At 35.6% G+C, this 25,742-nt stretch overlaps 1 protein-coding gene across 2 annotated transcripts; it reads right to left on the bottom strand.

Moving 5' to 3' along the window:
- Window positions 1–20,015: 20,015 nt before the first annotated feature.
- On the bottom strand, window positions 20,016–24,432 carry LOC139841739 (uncharacterized WD repeat-containing protein C3H5.08c-like). Of its 2 annotated transcripts, none has more exons than XM_071831944.1 (6): window positions 24,366–24,432; window positions 22,763–23,904; window positions 22,173–22,421; window positions 22,042–22,093; window positions 21,863–21,942; window positions 20,016–21,118 (listed from the first exon to the last, which is right to left on the bottom strand). In XM_071831944.1, the coding sequence occupies exons 2-6, from the start codon at window positions 23,780–23,782 to the stop codon at window positions 20,558–20,560; spliced, it is 1,962 nt and encodes a 653-aa protein (XP_071688045.1). In that variant the 5' UTR covers window positions 23,783–23,904; window positions 24,366–24,432; the 3' UTR covers window positions 20,016–20,557. The 2 variants fall into 2 exon arrangements, with proteins under 2 accessions (XP_071688045.1, XP_071688046.1); XM_071831945.1 differs by having other exon boundaries at window positions 22,763–23,860; window positions 24,366–24,416.
- Window positions 24,433–25,742: the final 1,310 nt, after the last annotated feature.

Below are 25,742 nucleotides of genomic sequence, written 5' to 3'. Positions count from 1 at the left end.
AAAAGAGTTCATATTATGCTACGAAATACTATTGACTACTCTTAAATTCTATATGATTAACTCAATTCTTTTGGCTATTTTTGAAGGAAATGGCACCGACGACTCGTCAGAACTTGAACATGAGTGAGGAAGACTTCCGTGTTTTCCTTGCTGCGAACATAGCCGCAGTGCAGGCCGCAATGCAAAATAACAATAATAACTCTGGTTCTAGCAATGGAACTAATTCCACAAGAAATCCGGTAGGATGCTCCTACAAAGAATACACTTCCTGTAAACCTTTGGATTTTGATGGAACCGGGGGTCCAATCGGATTAAAACGGTGGACCGAAAAGGTTGAATCGGTGTTTGACATAAGTAAATGTACTGAAGAAGACAAAGTAAAGTACGCTACGCATACCTTCACGTGTACTGCGTTAACATGGTGGAACACCTATCTCGAGCAGGTGGGACAAGATGCTGCTTACGCACTACCGTGGTCAGCATTCAAGCACTTAATGAACGAGCAGTATCGTCCCAGAAACGAGGTCAATAAGCTTAAGGTAGAGCTTAGAGGATTACGAACGCAAGGTTTCGACATCACCACGTACGAACGACGATTCACAGAGTTGAGCCGATTGTGTCCAAGAGTGTTCGAAGATGAAGAGGAGAAGATTGACGCATTTGTAAAAAGGTTACCAGAAAGGATTCAAGAAGATGTGAGTTCACACAAGCCCGCCTCCATACAAAAGGCAAGTCGAATGGCTCACAAACTCATAAATCAGATTGAGGGAAGGATTAAAGAACAGGCGGTCGAAGAGGCCAACACGAAACAAGTCAAGAGAAAGTGGGAGGAAAACAGTGACAAGAGTTATCAATACAACAATCACAACCACAATCGCAACAACTATCCCAACAACTGCAACATCAATCGCAACAACAACAATCGCAATCCCCACAACAGCTACAACAAGCATCCCAACAACAATAACTTCACCAAACGTCCCAACAACAATAACAACCACATCAACCTCAATAACAACAATGACAACAATAATCAGAAAATTCCATGCTATAGGTGTGAAGGATATCATCCGGGTAAATTTTGTGAAGTAGTATGTACCAAATGTAATAGGAAGGGTCATCCTGCAACGAAGTGTGAAGCATTCGGACCAGTGACTAAAAGAACAAATACTGCCCACATTATTTGTTTCGGATGCGGAAAGAAGGGCCACTACAAAACTACGGGCCAAAACTGGGAAATAATAATAGGCAAAGCCGTGGGAGAGTTTTTAACATTAATGCGGAAGAAGCGCAGGAAGACCCGGAGCTTGTTACAGGTACGTTTCTTATCGATGAAAAACCTGTTTATGTTTTATTTGATTCGGGTGCGGATAGAAGCTATATGAGTAGAGATTTTTGTGCTAAATTAAGTGGTCCGTTGACGTCTATGAATAATAAATTTTTACTCGAATTAGCAAACGGTAAATTAATTTCGGCAGATAAAATATGTCGGAATCGAGAAATTAAAATAGTTAGCGAAACGTTTAAGATAGATTTGATACCAGTAGAGTTAGAGAGTTTTGATGTGCTAATTAGCATGGACTGGTTGAAAAAGGAGAGAGCAGAGATCGTATGTTACAAAAATGCAATTCGCATTGTACGAGAAGAAGGAAAACCCTTAATGGTGTGCGGAGAAAAGAGCAACGCGAAGCTAAACCTTATTAGTAACTTGAAGGCACAAAAGCTAATAAGAAAATGTTACTATGCCGTTCTAGCACACGTCGAGAAAATACAAACCGAAGAGAAGAACATCAATGATGTTCCCGTCGTAAAAGAATTTCCCGATGTATTTCCGAAAGAATTACCGGGACTACCTCCACACCGATCTGTGGAATTTCAAATAGATCTTGTACCAGGAGCTGCACCAATAGCTCGTGCTCCATACAGACTCGCACCCAGTGAAATGAAGGAACTCCAAAGCCAACTACAAGAACTTTTAGAACGTGGTTTCATACGACCAAGTACATCACCATGGGGAGCTCCTATTTTATTTGTCAAAAAGAATGATGGTACATTCAGGTTGTGTATCGACTACCGAGAGTTGAACAAACTTACCATCAAGAACCGTTATCCACTACCGAGAATCGATGACTTATTTAATCAATTACAAGGCTCGTCAGTTTATTCGAAGATTGATTTACATTCTGGGTATCATCAAATGCGGGTGAAGGAGGATGATATTCCGAAGACTGCTTTCAGGACGCGTTACGGTCGTTACGAGTTTATGGTTATGCCGTTTGGATTGACTAACGCACCAGCTGTGTTCATGGACCTCATGAACCATGTGTGTGGGCCATATCTCGACAAGTTTGTCATTGTTTTTATCGATGACATACTTATTTACTCAAAGAATGAGCAAGAGCATGAAGAACATTTGAGAAAAGTGCTAGAGTTGTTGAGGAAAGAAAAACTGTAGGCTAAGTTTTCAAAGTGTGCATTTTGGTTAGAAGAAGTTCAATTCCTCAGTCACATAGTGAACAAAGAAGGTATTCAGGTGGATCCGGCAAAGATTGAAACTGTTGAAAAATGGGAAACCCCGAAAACTCCGAAACATATACGCCAATTTTTAGGACTAGCTGGTTAATACAGAAGATTCATCCAAGATTTTTCTAAAATAGCAAAACCCTCGACTGCATTAACGCATAAAGGAAAGAAATTCGAATGGAAGGATGAGTAGGAGAAAGCGTTTCAATTGTTGAAGAAAAAGTTAACTACGGCACCTATATTGTCATTGCCTGAAGGGAATGATGATTTTGTGATATATTGTGACACCTCAAAGCAAGGTCTCGGTTGTGTATTAATGCAACGAACGAAGGTAATTGCTTATACGCCTAGACAATTGAAGATTCACGAGCAGAATTATACGACACATGATTTGGAATTAGGCGCGGTTGTTTTTGCATTAAAGACTTGGAGGCACTATTTATATGGGGTCAAAATTATTATATATATACCGACCACAAAAGTCATCAACACATATTTAATCAGAAACAACTGAACATGAGGCAGCGTAGATGGATTGAGTTATTGAATGATTACGATTTCGAGATTCGTTACCGCCCGGGGAAGGCGAACGTGGTAGCCGACGCTTTGAGTAGAAAGGACAGAGAACCTATACGGGTAAAAGTTATGAATATAATTATTCGTACTAACCTTACTATGCAAATAAAGGAGGCGCAACAGGGAGTTGTAAAAGAAGAGAATTTGAAAAATGAAATACCCAAAGGGTCAGAGAAACACCTTAATATTCGGGAAGACGGAACTCGATATAGAGCAGAAAGAATTTGGGTACCAAGGTTTGGAGATGTGAGAGAAAAGGTACTTAAGGAAGCACATAAAACCAGATATTCAATACATCCCGGAGCGGGAAAGATGTACAAAGATCTCAAGAAACACTTTTGGTGGCCGGGTATGAAAGCCGATATTGCTAAATACGTAGGAGAATGTTTGACGTGTTCTAAGGTCAAAGCTGAACATCAGAAACCATCAGGTCTACTTCAGCAACCTAAAATCCCGGAATGGAAATGGGAAAACATTACCATGGATTTCATTACTAAATTGCCAAGGACTGCAAGTGGTTATGATACTATTTGGGTAATAGTCGATCGTCTCACCAAGTCAGCACACTTTCTGCCAATGAGAGAAGATGATAAAATGGAGAAGTTAGAACGACTATACTTGAAGGAAGTTGTATTCAGACATGGAATACCAGTCTCTATTATCTCTGATAGGGATGGCAGATTTATTTCAAGATTCTGGCAGACGTTACAACAAGCATTAGGGACTCGTCTAGACATGAGTACTGCCTAGCATTCACAAACTGATGGGCAGAGCGGAAGGACGATACAAACACTTGAAGACATGCTACGGGCATGTGTTATTGATTTTGAAAACAGTTGGGATCGACATCTACCATTAGCAGAGTTTTCCTACAACAACAGTTACCATTCGAGTATTGAGATGGCGCCGTTTGAAGCACTCTATGGTAGAAAGTGCATGTCTCCAATTTGTTGGAGTGAAGTGGGGGATAGACAGATTACGGGTCCGGAGATAATTCAAGAAACTACCGAGAAGATCATTCAAATTCAACAACGGTTGAAAACCACCCAAAGTCGACAAAAGAGTTACGCAGACATTAAAAGAAAAGACACAGAATTTGAAGTTGGAAAGATGGTCATGCTTAAGGTTTCACCTTGGAAAGGCGTTGTTCGATTTGGTAAATGGGGGAAACTAAATCCAAGGTACATTGGACCATTCAAGATTATTGATCGTGTCAGATCGGTAGCTTAGCGACTTGAGTTACCACAACAACTCGTGGCTGTACATAACACTTTCCACGTCTCGAATTTGAAGAAATATTTTGCTAAAGAAGATCTCACTATTCCGTTAAACGAAATTCAAATCAATGAAAAACTTCAATTCATCGAAGAACCCGTCGAAATAATGGATCGTGAGGTTAAAAGACTTAAGCAAAATAAAATACCAATCGTTAAGGTGCGATGGAATGCTCGTAGAGGACCCGAGTTCACCTTGGAATGTGAAGATCAGATGAAGAAGAAATGCCCGCATCTATTTCCAGAAGATTCGTCAACACCTTCAACAGTTTAAAATTTCAGGACGAAATTTATTTAACGGGTAGGTACTGTAGTGGCCCAAAATTTTTCATGTTTATATATATTAAATGAGATTGATATTTACATGATTTAATGTTTCCAACATGATAAGCAATCAAACTTGTTAAGACTTGATTATTTGAAATGAGTTTCATATAGACAATTGACCACCCAAGTTGACCGGCGATTCACGAACGTTAAAAACTTGTAAAAACTACATGATGTTATATAAATGGATATATATATATATATGGTTAACATGAGATTATGATAAGTAAGTATCTCCATAAATATGTTAACAATGAGTTATATACAAACAAATGAGATTATTGATTTAAGAAACTCGAAAATGATATATATATAACGATTATCGTTATAACAACGTCTTACTAAATACATATGTATCATATTAAGATATTGTTACACTATATTTAACATGATAAAATTATAATTAAGTAAATCATTAAGTGTGTTAACAATGAACTACATATATAAAAACAAGACTACTAACTTAAGGATTTCGAAACGAGACATATATGTAACGATTATCATTGTAATAGTATTTTAACATATATATATATATATATATATATATATATATATATATATATATATATATATATATATATATATATATATATATATATATATATATATATATATATATATATATATATATGTGATGTTAAGATATATTTATACACCATGTTATTATGATAACATAACAATTTAACATCTTATTTAAGTATTATAACAATGGATTAATTACATTTAACAAGTTCGTTAACTTAAAGGTTTCAAAACAACACTTACATGTAACGACTAACGGTGACTTAACGACTCAGTTAAAATGTATATACATGTAGTGTATTAATATGTATTAGTACACTTTTGAAAGACTTCAAGACACATATCAAAGTACTTCTACTTAGCAAAAATGCTCACAATTACATTCTCATTCATTTTCATCAACAATTCTACTCGTATGTACCCGTATTCGTACTCGTACAATACACAGCTTCTAGATGTATTTACTATTGGTATATACACCTTTAATCATTCATTCTTAGCAGCCATCTTAGAGTCAAAAACATGTGAAATCATTATTTAACAACTTGTATGACTAATGAGCTAAAAACAAACTTTAGGATCTTTTTTTTTCTTTATAACAAGTAATCCCGTTTTTATGATTTCACCCCATTTTTCCATTCCATTTTCTCATACTTACACTCCAAATTCTCTCTCAAAATACTCCTAACATCATACTTGATCATCTCCAAGCATTTTCACCATCTTTTAGCTTCAATTACAAGCTTTAATCATCATAAAAACAACCATTCAAGAACACTTCAAGAAATCTTTCAAACTTGCTAGCTTACTTCCAATCTTGCAAATCTATTTCAAGTGATCATCCAATCTCAAGAAATTTTTCTTATTTACAGTAAGATATCTTTCTAATTCAAGGTAATACTCATACTCAAACTTTGATTCAATTTCTATAACTATAACAAAATTATTTCGAGTGGAAATCTTACTTGAACTTATTTTCGTGTCATGATTCTACTTCAAGAACATTCAAGCCATCCAAGGATCCTTTGAAGCTAGATCTATTTTTCTCTTTTCCAGTAGGTTTATCCACAAAACTTGAGGTAGTAATGATGTTCATAACATCATTCGATTCATACATATAAAGCTATCTTATTCGAAGATTTAAACTTGTAATCACTAGAACATAGTTTAGTTAATTCTAAACTTGTTCGCAAACATAGTTAATCCTTCTAACTTGACTTTTAAAATCAACTAAACACATGTTCTATATCTATATTATGCTAACTTAATGATTTAAAACCTAGAAACACGAAGAACACCGTAAAACCGGACATACGCCGTCGTAGTGAAACCGGGGGCTGTTTTGGGTTGGAAAAATAAAAACTATCTTACTCTTTGAATTGGAAGTTTGTTTCCTGGAAAAATGATATTACATATGAACATGATACTATAACCAAAAATCATGGTTAAACACAAAGTGGAAGTATGTTTTTCAAAATGGTCATCAAGATGTCGTTCTTTCGACGGAAATGACTACCTCTTTAAAAAATGACTTGTAACCTATATTTCTGACTATAAACTTATACTTTTTCTGTTTAGTTTCATAAATTTCAGTTCATTATGAAACTATAGCAACTTCAATCACTTAAAACGAATTTGAAACGAAGAAATGACGGGTAAAACAAAATTGGATAAATTTGCTAGTTTTAGCTACGAAAATTTTGTAACAAATCTAGACTAAACATATCCTAACTAATTTATATTGTATTATACATATTATGTAATCTTGGGATACCATAGACACGTATGAAATGTTTTGACATATCATATCGACCCATCTGTATATATATTTCGAAACAACCATAGACACTCTATATGCAGTAATGTTTGAGTTAGCTATACAGGGTTGAGGTTGATTCCAAAATAATATATATACTTTGAGTTGTGATCTAGCCTGAGACTTATATACAATGGGTCGTGGATTGATTCGAGATAATATATATTGATTTATTTCAGCACATCTAACTGTGAACAACTAGTTGTAGGTTACTAACGAGGATTGCTAACTTAACAAACTTAAATCATAAAAACGTAATAAAAAATGTTGTGAATATATTTAAATCATACTTTGATATATATGTACATATTTGTTATAGGTTCGTGAATCGACCAGTGGCCAAGTCTTATTTCCAACAAAGGAAAAATCTGTGAAAGTGAGTTATAGTCCCACTTTTAAAATCTATTATTTTTGGGATGAGAATACATGCAGTTTTATAAATGTTTTACAAAATAGACACAAGTGATCAAAATTACATTCTATGTTGAATTATCGAACCGAATATGCCCCTTTTTAGCTTGGTAGCCTAAGAATTGGTGTTTATTATAATTGCCACCAATTGACGCGAATCCTAAAGATAGATCTATTTGGCCCAACAAGCCTCATCCGAGTTACGGATGCTTTAGTACTTCGATTTATCATGTCCGATGAGAGTCCCGGAATGATGGGGATATTCTATATGCATCCTGTTAAGGTCGGATACCAGGTGTTCATCATATGAATGATTTTTATGCAGATTGCATGTTGTTTATGAGAAATGGAAATATGAAATCTTGTGGTCTATTATTACGATTTGATAAATATATAGGTTAAACCTATAACTCACCAACATTTTTGTTGACGTTTAAAACATGTTTATTCTCAGGTGATTATTAAGAGCTTCCGCTGTTGCATGCTAATTTATGGACAAGAGTTAGAGTCAGCATGCTTGTATAATATTGTTTAAAAACTGCATTCGAAGACTTAAATTGATGTGTAATATTATTGTAAACCATTATGTAATAATCGTGTGAAAACGCTATATTTTAGATTATCATTATTTGATAATCGTCGTAATATTTTTAAACCTTTATCGATAAAATAAAGGTTATGGTTTGTTTTAAAATCGAATGCAGTCTTTGAAAAACGTCTCATATAGAGGTCAAAAACTCGCAACGAAATCAATTAATATGGAACGTTTATAAATCGATATGAACGGGACATTTCAGATTTTGAGATCAACTTTTTAGAGAGTATGTTTATTAATAATATAGTTGTAGCCTTGCAGTTTTAGAATCTTATTAAGCAATAGGGACTTATGGAGCGATGGTTTTAGAAAGAGTTAGTGAGGAGGTGGGGTTTCTAACTTATGATGACACTCATCATATTTAGATCACCTTTGCCAACGCCACAGTGGCAAAAAAGGGAACTCTATGAGTGGTGGTCAGGACAACCAGACCACATAAAGAGGGTACCAAATCATGGCGGTTCTCTGAAGAGGTCGAATTTATTATTCGCAAAACAGTTTCGATTTAAGGAGCTTATTTATATTGGTATGGAGATCCGGCTAAATGAATAAGAACTTATGAGAGGTATAAAGAATCCTTAAAAGGTAAATAAAGCAGTTGTAACTACTAAATAACAAGATTATGAAGAACTATACAACAAAATAGACTAAAAAGTGGGAGTAAAGATGTTATTAAGATACCTAAGCCATAGAACAAGAAAAAGTTTCACTAAACATTAATTTTTTATTTATTTATTTTTTTTTTTTTTTGAAAGGCAAGTAAAAAATTTTATAAATAAAAAGAATCAATTACACGAGATAAAAAAACTAGCAAGGAGCTAGACAAAACACGAAACAACATGCAACCACAAAAAGGACCACACACACGCAAAAGCTCGAAAACTATATAGGGCACACAATCACGAGGACATTAGAGATAACACGACACAACAACTGAAAAACTTCAAAAAGAATAAAAATTGAAGATGAGGGTGGGCAGAGTAGTGTGAATAAGAATAAAATTTGAAAAAGTTAGGAGGAGTTCAATAACTATTTTAATGTTAGTAGAGATATTAGGAACCTTGATACGGTACAATATTTGTGGAAAACTATTTTTGCATGGTAGACGTGAAGAAAATTTCAGTAAACATTAATTATATCGAAGATGAGGGTGGACAGAGCATTGTGAATAAAGATAAGATTTGGAAAAGATACAAGGAGTTCAATAACTGTTTTAATGGTAGTAGAGAAGAGATATTAGGAACCTTGATACGCTAAAATATTTATGGAAAACTATTTTTGCATGGTAGACGTGAAGAAATTAGACCATCTTTAAGCATGACAGGCGTGTTGGCGTGTTGATGGGTAAGAGTGGAGTGTTTGACGGATGTGCTGGTAAACTGATAAATAATTGGTGGTGTGATTGATGACTGGTGTTTTGATAGTTAGGGGTGAATATATATATATATTTTTTTTTGTTTTTCTTAATTTATAATTTATTTATAATTTTATCTTAATTAATTAGTTAAATTATATTTATGTAATTAAAATACAATATAAATAATAATTTAATTAACTTTGGTGATATGGTGTTTCATTTAATGAATAACATATGTAAATCTAAATTTAAATGTATATGGACTATGTAATGTGATTGCCCAAACTTATATGGCTAAAAATCACACACTCCTTCAATTCAATACATTATTCCTTACACTTTCATCTTTGATATCTTCTTTCTTATTTCTTCTTTCTTATTTCTTCTTTGTAAGAACAATGGCTACTCATCACGAAGAAGAAAAAAAAAAAAAAAAACAATGAAGAAGAAAAAATGAAGAAATAATAAATAGAAGAGGATTACGAACGGGAGTGAGCCAACCAAAAACCACCACGTCGATCCAACATCCAAGCACACAACTCTTCTCCTTCGTGCCATCTTTCAGCACGCTGCCTTCTTTAACCCACCAGCACGTCGCGTTGGTGGCGTGTTGGTCCAAAATTTACTACAATACGATGCGTTAGTGATGGTATAAAATATATGGAAACAAAAAGTGGTATGTCATGACCAAATTCATATCTTTTAACTATATCATAATAATTCATAGCTACTCGTATCTATCTATTAACCTACAACTTAAATGGGTCAACATACTAAATATTTAAAGTTCAGGTTATAAAGTTTTTTTAGTGACAATCTTGTTTTCATTATTAATTAAATTTATTCACAAACTACTCCGTATTAAATTGAGTTTTTTGATAGTAATTGTTTTTAGAAAGTAAATAATTTATTTTACAATCTAAAAAAAATACTTTTATCCAATTTTTTTTAAAAGAGCGTAACGACTCTTGTATTATCAACCTCATAGTTTCCTTACACGAAGCTTTTAGAAACTTATAGCTTCTAACTTTTGTAAAAGAGACCGTATTTAATACAAGCTTCATTAAAAGAGCTTAAATCTTTTAGACGGATTGAAAAAACTAAGAGCTACTAGAATTAGCGGTCGAGAAAAAACTTATAGCTTTTTTGTCATTTTAACCATTTTTAACAGTTGCAACTATTCTGTCAAACACTAAAATAAATTTAAAAAACTACGAGCTATCAGATATCAACAATGCTACAAAAAACGACACGGATGGCAGTCACAACGTATTTACTAGTGTAGCGTCGCAACAGATGTAAAAACGGGTAAAAAATGGCAACGATCAACAATAGTAAAACAACGGTGAACAACGGTAAAAAAAACAATGGTAAATAACGGTCACCAACAAAAAAAATGGCTGAGATGGGGTCGAGATGGATGTTGACCAACTTTGATACACCAACAATAAAGCTCAATTCCACAAAAAGTGAGATATAAGGGAGGTAAGGTGTAGAAAATTCTAACCATATCCTAGAATAATGATAAGTCATTTTTTCACTCAGAATGAAACACTCCAAGAGAAGAGTAAAGAGAGTCCCCATTCTTAATGTTTTATTGATAGAGATATTGCTTCCAAAAAGACATCCAGCCTATAAATCAGTAAAAAAAAAAGTATGAATCATCATGAAAATAATAAAATCTTACCATAAATATTTTATATATATATTCAATGTTCATGAAAAAAGTATGAGTTGACAAACTTTGATATTTTATATACATATTTTTAGTAAATGTTGAATTCACCCGAAAATATTACATATATTTCAAACATAAATATAAATATTGCAAATTAAAGGTAAACGTTTATGTTTAAAGTATTGAACATGTTTAGAATATTATCATTTTAAATGTTTATGTTTGAAATATTATCGGTAATTTTGTCTTAAATTTGAAATATTTATGTTTGAAATATATATCAAAGGTCAACGTTGGTCAACATATGTCACGATCTCGTCTTGACCCTTGCAAATCTCTAAGGTTCCAGCTGCATCGATCGGTGACGGATCTAGGATTGGTAGTCAATGGTGTCACCGGTTAAAACTTCAAAAAAAAAAATTCTACTAGATGTCTTATTTCAGTGGCGTCACTAAAAAAATGTTCATTATGCAACGGTGTCACTAGTTAAAAATTCAAAAGTTTTTCTACTAAATCGCGTATTTCTGTGGCGTCACGTACAATTACTCGAGCTATAGTAGATTCGCCCCTGCTCGACCTGTCTCGCATCTTTTTAATCTCCGGTATCAGCTAACAGCTAATAACTAAGAGCTATCCGCTAGTTTGGATGAAAAATGAGGTTAACTCACACGGTAATAGTTTCTATTTTTGTCCAAGTCACTTTAAAATGTACGCTATTCAAAAACTTCAAATTACAACACCACCACCTGGTAGGTTTATACATTTTCCCCTTTCTTTGTTCTAGGGCTTGTTCTCATATCCTAATTAAAAAAGGAAAACTTGAATCTATTTGAATCGAATAAATTCACAAAATATGGAGAATTCAAGCATCGTATCATATGAAAAGCTGGAAGGACTTGCTAATTGGTTGGGCAGCAACGTGGCATCTGCGTTTTTCGCTTCTCTTGACCGTTTTTCATGCGTCAACGTAAACACCTACGATTCTGATGACGAACACGATAACCAACAAGAAGCTAAAGATCGTCCTCTTATCATTACGAATCTTGCAGCATCTGATAGTTCCGTACACATTCCTACATCTGTTGAGTCTCTTCCTGTGCAACCTTAATCGTTTAAATATTCAAAAGTATGTGCTTTTTTTGGTTAATTGCTTGAAAATGTTATTATAATTGATGATGTGATTCTATTGTAATGCTACTTTTGTTCAACTTTATATGTTTCTGATTGTAGTTTTACTTTATCTTATTGTCGTCAAAGTTGTTTAAATTAGGGAATTGCTTGTTGTGAAGTTAATTAAGAACCAAACTATCTAAAAGTATCTATGTAATGAAGGAATTGCTTGTGATGAAAGCATTTTAAGAACTATACAGAGGTACAAAGGGAATGGGCTCTTTACTTTTAATTTGTAATAAGTCGTTATTCCATATGCTTATGAACTGACATATTGAGTGACAAAGAAACAACGCTTTTACTTAATGAATTAATAGTTAAATAGAAATGCATCATTAGATGGAAAGCAAACAAGCTCATGTACGTAGGTGTATAAGGTATAGGTATGCTAGCTAAGGCTTATCCACCGTTATGGCAAGGTTGCGAAAGACGTGAGACGGGGTCGAGACGGTCGGGTCCTAAAAAGGTCGAGACTTTGGAGATGGGGTCGAGACGGGAGTCGTGACGGACGTTGACTAAAGTTGACTTTTAAATATATAAGTATATAAATGTATATATGTGTACATATTTTAATTTCAAAAACTTTAATTGACTAATGTGTACCCATTGTCACGGACTTATCTCGATAAGCTCATGTGCGGCACTTAGTCTCTACTAAGTCAGCCTTACTCGGACCTTATAACGATTCAAGTAACCAAAAGAGAAAATATTATAGAACAAGTGGAATTGAAGAAAAAATACTTATATTGCTTGAGAATGCTTTACAAGAGAGAATGTTTGAGATTTGAGGTGTGGTGTGCCAAATGAGACCACCCCTATTTATACTACTCCTAACACAAAATGGATGGCTAAGATTAATCTAATCAATGGTTAGGATCTAAGTACTAGAAACTTCAAGTATATACATGGAGATAGATATTTCCATGAACATTCCATACCATTCCATGGAAGAACTCATGGGAAAGTTCTAGGGAGCTTCCATGATGTTCTTGGGCCTTCCATGAGGTTCTTGGGTTAAAACTCTTAATTGGGTCATAATCTTAGTGGGTTGGGCCACAAACTTGTTGGGTTGTGACATTCTCCCCCACTTAAGCTCGCGACGTCCTCGTCGTGTGATCCTCGTGATACTTCTTGATTTTGTTTGTGAACTGCCACAATAAGTCTTCGGCTTCCCAGCTTGCTTCACTATCGGGCAAGTTACGCCACTTAACTAGGTATTCTCTATAGCTCGGCACACCTCGTCTCCGTACCGTTCGATGCAACAAGATATCTTCCACTTCACGATCGAACGAAGTCGCAACTGCCATTGGTGCTCGTTTGGAAACTCCTCGTTCTGGGTCTTCCTAGTCCCCATGATAAGGTTTTAGAAAACTTACGTGGAAGACTGGATGAATCTTTAACTTGGGCGGTAGTTGAACTCGATAAGATACGTTCCCAACACGTCCAATTACCGGGAATGGGCCTTCATATCTCCGGATCAATCCTTTGTGCACCTTCCTAAATGTTTTGAATTGTTGAGGTAAAAGCTTCACCATCACTTGGTCCCCAACTTTGAACTCAACATGTCGTCTTTTCTCATCCGCCCATTTCTTCATTTTCTTGGCCGCCTTATCTAGTGATGCTCGCGCCAAGTCGGCTTGTTCGTGCCACTCCTTCATCGTTCTATAAGCGGCTGGGCTGCTTCCATTATATGAAGCGGCCAAAGCATTCGGGGTCAAAGGTTGGCGTCCTGTCACCAACTCAAAAGGACTCTTGCCCGTGGACTCACTCCTTTGCATGTTATAAGAGAACTGAGCAATATCAAGAAGCTTAGCCCAATCATGTTGATTTGCACTTACATAGTGTCGAAGATAGAGCTCCAATAGTGCATTCACCCTTTCCGTCTGTCCATCCGTTTGGGGATGAAAACTCGTGGAGAAATTCAAGTCTGTCCCCATGATCTTGAACAACTCCGTCCAAAAACGCCCTGTGAACCTCGGATCTCGATCACTTACTATCACATGCGGTATCCCCCAATACTTCACCACATTCTTGAAAAATAGTTTTGTGGTTTCATCCGCGGTAACTTCGGATGATGCGGCTATGAAGGTACCATACTTAGAAAACCGGTCTACCACGACTATAATACTCCCACACCCTTCCGACTTGGGTAAGCAAGTAATGAAGTCCATGGAAACACTCTCCCATGGTCCTTTCGGTGTAGGTAGCGGCTGTAATAGTCCTCTTGGTTGGCGTTGCTCTATCTTGTCTTGTTGGCATATTAGGCATGTCCGCACGTACGTCTCTACGTCGTCTTCCATCCTTGGCCAATAATAAGTGCCTTCTGCTAATTCCAGCGTCCTCTTGATACCTGGATGACCAGCCCACTTTGAATCATGACACTCCTTCAAGATTGTCCGTCTAAGATCACCCCACTTAGGCACATATAACCGGTCTCCTTTGGTGAATAATAGATCACCCTTGAGCCAAAACCTTCGAGTTTTCCCATCTCGAGCCAATCCAACAAGGTTTTTGGCTATAGGATCATGCTCTAATCCCTCCTTTATACGATCTTGAAGGAAGAATTGTGGTTTTGTGATCGCTGCAAACTCCGCCTTACGACTTAGGGCATCAGCTACCACATTGGCTTTCCCAGTCTTATACTCCAACACATAGTCAAATTCGGCTAAGAAGTCTTGCCAACGAGCTTGTTTGGTACTCAACTTCTTTTGGGTTTGAAAATAACTCGTTGCCACATTATCCGTCTTGATCACGAACCTTGATCCCAAAAGATAATGCCTCCATGTCCTCAAACAATGAATAATCGCTGTCATCTCTTTTTCTTGCACAGTGTACTTCCTTTCCGCCTCGTTAAGTTTTCGACTTTCGAACGCAATTGGGTGACCTTCTTGCATTAGAACTCCTCCAATAGCAAAGTCCGATGCGTCTGTGTGTAACTCGAACGGAATGGTCACATCCGGAAGTCTCAACACCGGTTCTTCCATGACGGCTCCTTTCAACTCCTCGAATGTTGTTTGACATTTCTCATCCCACAACCATGCTTTGTTCTTCTTTAACAATTCTGTCAATGGAGCCGCTTTCGCCGAGTATCCCTTGATAAAACGACGATAGTAGTTTACTAAACCAAGGAAAGATCGTAAATCAGTCACCTTCGTTGGTGCCTCCCACTCTTGAATTGCCTTGACCTTAGCCCCGTCCATGAGTAACTTCCCATTTTTAATTCTGTATCCAAGAAAATCCACCTCCTCTAATCCGAATGAACATTTCTCTAGCTTCACATACAACTCGTTGTCCCTTAGTACTTGGAATACTTGCTTCAAGTGCCTCACATGATCTTCCATGGTGTCGCTATACACGACTATGTCATCCAAGTACACCACGACAAACTTGTCGAGGAACGGGTGGAATAATTTGTTCATCAAAGTACAAAATGTGGCAGGGGCATTGGTTAAACCAAAGGGCATGGCTAGAAATTCATAAGCGCCATACCTCGTCACGCATGTGGTCTTAGCCTCATCTCCTTCGGCAATTCGAACTTGATAGTATCCCTACCTCAAGTCCAACTTGCTGAAGTATCTCGCTTTCCCAAGATGATCGAACAAATCAGCAATAAGCGAAATTGGGTATTTGTTCTTGATAGTTACCTTGTTCAGTGCTCGGTAGTCTATACACATTCGCAAGGACCCGTCCTTCTTTCTTTGAAATAACACCGGTGCACCATAAGGGGCTTTTGAGGGACGGATATATCCCGCATCCAATAACTCCTTGAGTTGTCTTCGCAACTCCTCCAACTCAGGTATGGGCATTCGGTAAGGGGCTTTAGAAGGTGGTTTTGATCCCGGCTCCAACTCGATCGCATGGTCTATCTCCCTCCTAGGTGGTAGCTTCCTTGGTAACTCCTTGGGCATGACATCCTTGAACTCATCAAGGACTTTCTCAATCTCCTTGGGTACCTCTAGTTTTCCCTTTTCTTCGGCCGTCTCTTGCCTTGCTACCGCTAAATAGCAAGTCTCGTTCTTATTGTATCCCTTCTTGAATTGCATGGCCGAAAGTGACTTGGATGCACTCTTGCTTCCACGTTCGGTTGACACCATACAAGTTTTCCCACCATCCAAGATACACAGTGAGTTAGCGAACGGTATAGGGAAACCGCGTACCTTATCTAGGAACTCCATCCCAAGTACTAACTTAAAGTCGTCTATAGGAACGACCGATAGATCAATCGTTCCTTCCCATTCTCCAATCTTCACTTGCACATCTTTAGCCACTCCACTAATCGGTTTAGCATTCGCGTTCACCTTCTTCATCATTCCGCCCTCCTTTATCTCTTTAATCCCTAATCTCTTAGCTTCCTCGGTGGTGACAAAGTTATGAGTAGCTCCCGTATCTACCAAAGCTCGTACCCGGTTTCCTCGAACATAAACTTCCACGAATTGGAGTCCTTTAGCCATTACTTTGGGTACCACCACCTTGGGCTTGATAGCGTTGAGTATTTGCATCGATCCCATGCACACATCCTCATCCTGACAACCCGCCTTTTGAGCTTCCATAGCATGAAGGCTAGCTTTCTTCGAACAATCTCGGGCTCTATGCGGTCCATCACATATGAAACATCCATCATTCTTGTAAGAAGTTTTTATGCTCTTGTTATTCCCGGTTGGTGGCTTACGTGTATTATCATTCCTTGATTGGGTGGGCTTATCTCCCCCACCTTTCTCATGGCTCACCTTCTTATCTTTTGACTTGAACGAATCTTTCCTATTAGCATGGTCGACTAGTGCCTCCGCTTGAGCAATTGCGGTGGCAAGGTCTTGGACTCCTCGTCTCTCCAACTCCGTTTTAGCCCAAGGTTGCAAACCATCGAGAAAATAGAAGAGAAAAATATCATCGGGAATATCTGGGACCTCCAGGCTAAGGTTCGTGAATTCTTTAATATACTCCCGAATCGTTCCGGAATGATATAATTTACGTAGACGACTCATCGCATCCTTTTGAGCATTCTTGGGGTAGAATTGATTCTTAAGTTCAGTAAGGAAATCATCCCAAGTATCAATAGTAACCGTACCTTTCTCGATATCTCCATATCGACGACGCCACCATAATGCTGCGGTATCCTTCAGGTAACGGGTTGCCGTCTTGATCTTCGTTGCATCATCCACTATGTTGACTCCCTCCAAGTATTGTTCCATCTCCCATATAAAATCATCAACCGCTCGGGCTTCCCGCTTCCCCACGAACGGTGACGGCTTAGGAACGTCCACCTTCAGAGCATTGCATCCAGTGTTGCCACCCCCACTAGCCATGAATCTCAAACAAGAGTTCATGTTGGTTTGTAAATCCACGAGGCGTTGGTGAATAGTGGAGACCTCCCCCTCCATTTCGCCTCGCAACTTCGTAATCTCACCCATGAGCATACCCTTTAAGTCATGGATCTCACGTCGCATGTCAACGTCTAGCACGTTGATTGCACTCTTGCAATCATCTTTCAATTCGTCAAAGTCCCCGTCCAAACCATCCAAACGTTGGTGGACGTCTTCGACCTTTGCTTTCACGTCGTCCATGGATGTCTCTACATCCATGATCCTCTTGTCCAAGTTTGCGACAAAGTCTTTGGACGTACCTCGGTTCTTCTTGGCTCCTTGGCGAGTCTCTACCCGACCACGAGTCTCATCACCCATCACACCACTTGTTGCGCTCACATTCTTCTCGGTCTCGGTTGCCATCTCCTTGAATCGACCTTGCTCTTGATACCATATGTCACGGACTTATCTCGATAAGCTCACGTGCGGCACTTAGTCTCTACTAAGTCAGCCTTACTCTGACCTTATAACGATTCAAGTAACCAAAAGAGAAAATATTATAGAACAAGTGGAATTGAAGAAAATACTTATATTGCTTGAGAATGCTTTACAAGAGAGAATGTTTGAGATTTGAGGTATGGTGTGTCAAATGAGACCACCCCTATTTATACTACTCCTAACACAAAATGGATGGCTAAGATTAATCCAAATCAATGGTTAGGATCTAAGTACTAGAAACTTGGCTAAGATTAATCCAAATCAATGGTTAGGATCTAAGTACTAGAAACTTCAAGTATATACATGGAGATAGATATTTCCATGAACATTCCGTACCATTCCATGGAAGAACTCATGGGAAAGTTTCAGGGAGCTTCCATGATGTTCTTGGGCCTTCCATGAGGTTCTTGGGTTAAAACTCTTAATTGGGTCATAATCTTAGTGGGTTGGGCCACAAACTTGTTGGGTTGTGACACCATAATCGCTATCACCGTTAATATAATACAGAAAATTTAAACTAAAATACGACAAATTTGACCGATTTTACCGACTTTCCGGCTTTTTCAAATTTTCAGAGACTTTGACCTGATTTTTTTCAACTTTACCCGAATTTTGATCGTTGACTGTCATATTAAACGGTTTTCTTCGAGACGGAACAAACTAGTTACCAAAAACAACTCGAGACAGGGTGTTTTGCAACAGTGAGTGATAGAATGATTTAATGCCAAATGTTTAATCTTTCATTTGTTTGTATAACACTATAACCTATCAATCACAAACGATGTTGAGTGAAATATATATCATTTTGAATGTAAATTATTTCTTAACTATTAAGTACCTTAATTATCGAGTTCAAATTATATTCAGAACACTAATTAAATAATTATATATATTTTTAAATTATTCATGCATTAACTGTAATTTTATACGGAGTATTATAGAGTGTTCATTCAGATTAGTAAATAAATTATTATCTTTTAAAATCAAATTCAAATTATTCAGATTTTAAATTACTCAGCGGTTAATCATTTTATTTTATCAAATGCACCCTAAGAATATACTTCACGTCTCAAATTTATTTCTACCGGGATAAAAAGAACGCACTTTAAGAAATGTTATCGTCACACTTTATTTTTGACAACATTTTTACCACTTTGTTTTATCTATTTTGACCCTACATATATAAATTATTTTATATGAAAAAAGAAGTTTGCCTAATTATCATTGGATATACTAAAAGTGAACATGAATTTGGTCCTTGAGTTTTACACCATGTCGTTTAGATTCTAAACATTGTCGGTTTACAGTTTTCTTTATCTTTTCTTTCTTTTTAGTCAAAAGCCCTTATTTAAAAAAAAAAAAAAAAGAAGAATTTCAACTTCTTTAGAGTATATTCAATTTATAAAAGGTTTGTGCCAATTCTTAAAATGCATTGTAATTACAAACAACTGAAAGAGTGTTGAATGTATATAACAGAACCATGTATTGCAAACAATTTCCTGCCGCAATACGTTGGTCTTCTCTATTGTCTATTATGAAACAATGTTTAAGATATAAAGCTAAATTATTTACTGCGGTAACACGTGAGCCATCCTTATGATTTTATATTTATTTTATAAAAGATCTGTATAATTTTCAATATGCATTTTGTAATTATAACTTTCATTTATTCACAAAAGTAAAAATTAATTTGAGACATTTTATAAGAGAGAGAGAGAATTTCCTTTGATTAAGATTAGATTTGGGCGTCATTCAAGTTGATTCCTTGTTTACGTGTTAGTTCTTGTTATTCATTCCCTACTTTTTATTTTTTGGATATCATATGGAAATAATGGGGATTACAGTCTAGTGCTTCCTCTCTTAAAGCTTTGATGAAAAATGAACATATAGTAATAATAATGTGACATCTTTTATCAAATTTGGTACCATTTGCAAAAGAACCGTTAGAGTTAAAAATATACACACAAATGGAAACTATAAAAGTGGCAATTATGTACATTGGACCTACTCTCCATACTAATGACTGGGTGGCATCAAAATACAGAATGCCAAAAACCATATCACAATTTTGTTAGTAAAAGTAAAAGATAACATTACCCTCTTAATGTTCTACTAAAGTCGTCAACATCCTTTTCTTTTTACCCCCTATTTTTATCAGAACAAAGCTTAAAATTAAAAGTAAAGCTATTGGCACATAAAACACCTTTGTTACCCATTTCATCGTTTAGCTTCGACCCCACTTCGTACTCAATCATTCACACTGTACTGCCATTTTAGCCCCTATCTCCTTAAAGTCTCAACCACCATCGGGGCCCACTATTTGGATACACAGCATCTTCGGTATACCCCATCGTCCTTGATAACTCCATATCCACCCCGGGGGCCAGCAGACATAACTTTCTCGAATAAGCAATTCATACAATCCCTCAATCAAATGGCTGTTTTCATTGTACCAAATGATTAAATTTGATGGTCTTGTTATGTTCATTCCATAAAAGACTTAACCAATTTCACACAGTTACTGGTAGCCCATAATTGAGAAACGATCTGATCCGTCCATCCCATCCTGCGGTCACGATCACCATTCCCCAAGTGTGACAATTGTACGAGCTCTGGCAAGAAGATTTAAAGAATTTGTATCTGGATTTACATAACGGTGATGTCATCATCATGTCAGAAGGAAGCTTTTCTTCGGGCCAGGTTGCAGAACCTTTTGGACCCGACTCTAGAAAGTAATCTCGACCCAATGAGAAGTAACATGGTGGCAACGGGTTCGTTTGAACTTTTAGCCCAGACCAGGGTAACGCGACTGAGGCACCAGCAGAGAAACATTCATACGATCTGACTGTTTTTTGTCGAAAACTGGAAGGTCCTTCAAAGTTCCAAACATATACATTGGAGTCCTCGCTCGCTGAAACTATATGTTTCCCGTCAGAAGTGAACGACGCACAAAATGGATTTCCAGCATTTCGTTGGCCTCTGAATTTGCCGATAACGGTGGGACCATCAAGAATTCTGACGTGGGAATCGGCACAAGTGACCATAACTTTACTTGAATCATGTGGGCAGAACTGTAAAAGGGAATGCGAATTAGTATTCACAACTAAATTTGATCTGGTAGTTTCGACACATTTAGGGTGCGTATCTGAATAATTCAAAGGTTTTGAATGAAATTAATTATTTTGAATGACAATAACCTGATAATCATTTTTAATGAACAATGTGAATAATGTAAAATCAATTTATTAACCTTTTGCCTGAACTAAAAAACAATATAGTTATTAACAATATAGTCTTCTTGATATAATTGAACTGATAATCATTTTTAATGAACAATGTGAATAATGTAAAATCAATTTATTAACCTTTTGCCTGAACTAAAAAACAATATAGTTATTAACAATATAGTCTTCTTGATATAATTGAAAGACAATATTACATAAAATTTAAGTGCTTAATGGTTAAGAGAATATTTCGACTTTAAATGGTTCAACACTGAAAATGCTTAGCCATTCAACACCATATGTCATTCGGAGGTCTACAACAAACGCGCCGAAGCACTAAACCATTTAATTAAAAGGTAATCAAACACACCCTTACTTGTGGATTAGTTGATTCAGGTTATGTAACTTTTATTTATAACAGTCCGAAAACGTATAAAACGATATTGTTATTGAAATGACAAACTGAAAACAAACTACAGATGAAATTGTCTTTTAGATGTTTTTTAAGAAATAGAAATTAATTTCAAAGCAATTCAGTCACACCGATTACTAAATTTAGCCAACCACTGAACCGAAACCAAGAACATATACCTGAAAGCCAGTTATCCTCTTGCAAGGTGACTTCTTTTTACTATTTAACAAAACCGAAGCTTCTAACTGGAAGCAGTTTCCTGAAAATAAAATATAAGGCACAAAAGAGTTACTTTGACCATCAAGAAACTGAGACATACATTATGATGAATTGATGACTGATCAAAAACGAGTGTTACCTGATATGCTAAAGAAATTGCAACAGCCAGTTATGGATCCAATAACACCACCCTGAAACAAGAAAACTGAGTTTTATTAGTAACGTATTTACATTCACATTGAATAAACAGAAAAAGGAAAAAAGTCGAACCTTTCCATCAGGACTATAAGCTACAGCGGTGACTATTTCTCGTACGTCGATCCAATCGACAACCTGGCAACCAGACACCGACCAAATCCTAACTTTTCCATCAATCGAACCGCTTATAAAATAATTTTCGTCCGTAGGCTGGAACTGAACACATGTCACGTAGTTATTGTGTCGGAAGACTTTAAGGCAACAATCACTCCCAACTCTCCATAATCGAACAGTTTCATCCACCGATGATGATAAAAGAAGCTACAAGAATAAAAGCCAAAAACATGAGTAATTTCAGTCACACGGTACCAAAAGAATTACATTATAATTATGTAATAATTGTTTTTAAGATGTTTTTTTAATGAAGATCTGTGTCTAAAGATGTTTTTAAGATGTTTTTTTATGAAGATCTGCAACACAAAGACTTTTTGTTTTTGTGTCAGCAACAGTGAGAAGCATATTTCTAAGTCTATAGACTTGCAGACAAAAGAAGCCATTATTTTTATCTTATGTCTTTAGAAAAACAAACAGTCTGCAGTAAAAAAAAAATCAGCGGGCGTAAAGAAATAAGACCTAAGTCAATAAGTATCTACTTTACTTACATTATCTTTGGACCAAGAGAGATCAAGGACGTCCCCTTTGTGTCCACAAAACTCGTGAACGGGCTTCTCCAATATACGAAATATTTTAGGAGGGAAGATAACACAAGCGGAAGATTTGGTCTTTTTCAAGCTTTTCAGCTTGCTAATTTTCTGTTTTTCAGCCATCAAAGGTGCTAATTCGAAAAGATTATTCACACTGAAGTATAAACAAGACGGGTCGACTTCTGGGATATCAATCTCATTCGATCTTTCATCTTCCACAACTTTCCAAACCCGAACAACTGCATCTTCACCAGCACTAGCAAGATACCGCCCATCAAGACTAAATTTCATGGTCAAAATTGAACCTTGATGGGCTTGAATATCTTGACCAATAAATACAGCAGACAATTCTTTCAATCTCTTCTTATTTTGATGTACTCTGACCCGTTTCACTTTCGCCCAATGGGTCGACCCGTTTTCAAGAGACTTAGAACTACCATTGCTTCCATTCCTATGAGCAATATTACTTGCCATTGACCTTAAACTACCTAAAAATTGACCCTTTACTCTGTTCATCGTTTTAGACATAGAGTCAGCAACCTTAATGTGTCTATCTACAAGTTTCTGAATCACTGGGGCCGACACAACTTCTGATCGGGTCATTAACTTAACTACATTTTCTTCATCATCAGAATCTTGAATTCTTGGGGAACACGAATTAGATGTACTTAACGAAGAATCTTCTTCTTCGATAGCTGTTCTTAACACAGTTCCACTTGTCTGAGCGATCCTATCTTCGATCACCTCAACAATCGCATTGTCTTCATTAACTTGATCTTCATAACTTAAACCCATTAATTTAAGAAAAGTGTTCTTCCTTTGGTGAACACTTGTAGGGGCCATAGCCCAAACATCATACTGATACTCATTAGTCTCTAAATCATTATCCGGCTCAGAACATCGGTCCATTGACCCGATACTGATGCTATCTTGAGCATCGAAAAATCGATATTCATCTTCCTCATATGAACTAACCATGATTGTATAAAGTACAATTTTTTCAATCCATAAATGTCACCACCAACAAGAAAGCAACTCCCTTTAAACCCTAAGAATCTGCAATGTGCCTTATTCCCTCATCAATGAACATACATACATACCTAACATATATAATTAAAAAAAAAAGGTAAACAATTAAAACCCCAATAAAAGATATCACAGCAACCCAAATCAGTGTAAAAGCAATTATATATATTCCAACAGCTAATTGTAACAAATTATTACAAATAATCATTAATTTTTAATTATTTAATCATTTAATCATTATTATAATAACAATGATATAATCAATAAAATTAACATATCTGTCGTGGATCTAGATCCAACGCCACTGAATCTTTTCGTTAGTAAATATACGCATTGATAAATGTAACATAAATTAAACTAACGTAAAATTGAAAACCCATTTGAGGAATGATGACGACAGGGATTACATAATGCAAATTAGATAAAAAGATTAAAACTTTGGATTACCCATGAAGCGAGAATCAAGAAACCGAGTCAAAACAGATGTAAAAATCAAGAAAGATTTGTCTTTGAGAAGGGGTTTTGAGATTGTTACCTTATTTTTCTTCTTCCACAGGAATGAAATGCAAATGGGATTTAAAAATTACAAAAATAAATAAATTATTAAATGGAGAATGAAAAGGGAAATTTAATTGTTGTGATGAAAAATGGTTGATAATGGTGAAGGGTTCCACATTGTGTTTGTCTCTGTTCCATTAACTTTTGTGTCTTTTTCGGTTTTGATTAAATGGGGACAATAAAACCTTCATAGATCGCCTATGCATAGCCTTTTACTTCTTCGATTATTTTACCCATGGATACATGTTTAATGAAATATCAAATTTAACTTAAATGTGTTTTTACTTTAATAAGATAAGATAAGATAAGATTATATTTTCGGAGTATATTTATATTTATTATGGTAGTATCATAGTGTTAGAGAGATTTATTTTAGAACTATATGCGGTTTCCTATTTAGATAATTCTATATTCTATATATGTTTAAGATTACAAATCTTGCAACTTGCTTAATTTGTTACTCGATAAGTTTTAAAATAATATCTACCTTATCATTTATATACTTTTACGTGTATATATATACTAGTTTTATGAGATCGTGCGTTACATGACATTTATATAAATTAATTGTGGAGAACGTTAATATTGATACTTATTAAATGTATAATACAATTACAATAAAAAAATATTTTATTACTAATAACATTTATATCGAAAAAATTAGTATTTAATACTAACACATTGATTATGAGCTCGTTCGTTAAAATCATTTTAACTTCAATTTACGAATAATCGATAAAACACCAAACATGAGCTTAAAAAGTTGTTTTAAAGTTGATGGTTAAGAATAATACTTTATGTACATCTCTAATTATATATGTTTTTAGTACAAACTAATTTCATTATGTCAATCAAACGTAGCAGAACAGACATACATCTAAACATCTATAAGGATTATCAAATAACCATTTTAACTTCAATTGACAAATATGAGCTCGTGCGTTTATATAATATTTTATAAACATTATATTACCGTAATAATTTAAATTTATGCGCAAACTTTGAATGAATTTTATATTGTCATTCATAAATAATATTTTAATGTTAATAAAAAATATCTATTTTATATTTTTATTACATTAAAAACTATTATAAATGATTTTCAATATATGACTATATATATATATATATATATATATATATATATATATATATATATATATATATATATATATATATATATATATATATATATAGTGGTATGATCAAGAGGGAAGTAACCAATCGGGGGGAAGCAAAATCTTTTTTTTTCGTTTTTAAAAAAAAACTTTGTTTACGAACATTATAGATTGGATAAAAATATGAACATTTAATAAAGACACTTTGTGATAAATGTTTTTATTTTGGCGGAAAA

The sequence above is a fragment of the Rutidosis leptorrhynchoides genome, chromosome 4 (genome assembly GCF_046630445.1).
Source record: "Rutidosis leptorrhynchoides isolate AG116_Rl617_1_P2 chromosome 4, CSIRO_AGI_Rlap_v1, whole genome shotgun sequence".
NCBI classification, from domain to species: Eukaryota; Viridiplantae; Streptophyta; class Magnoliopsida; order Asterales; family Asteraceae; genus Rutidosis; species Rutidosis leptorrhynchoides.
Note: the sequence above shows the minus strand (reverse complement) of the source record. Positions and strands in the feature narration are given on the sequence as shown.

Excerpts from the sequence above, each read along its gene's own strand:
- LOC139841739 (XM_071831944.1), bottom strand. The coding sequence starts at position 23,782 with ATGGTTAGTTCATATGAGGAAGATGAATATCGATTTTTCGATGCTCAA. Across the intron at positions 22,422-22,762 it reads TCTCTTGGTCCAAAGATAAT|CTTCTTTTATCATCATCGGT; the intron begins GTAAGTAAAGTA and ends TTATTCTTGTAG. Across the intron at positions 21,119-21,862 it reads AGAGGATAACTGGCTTTCAG|TTCTGCCCACATGATTCAAG; the intron begins GTATATGTTCTT and ends TCCCTTTTACAG.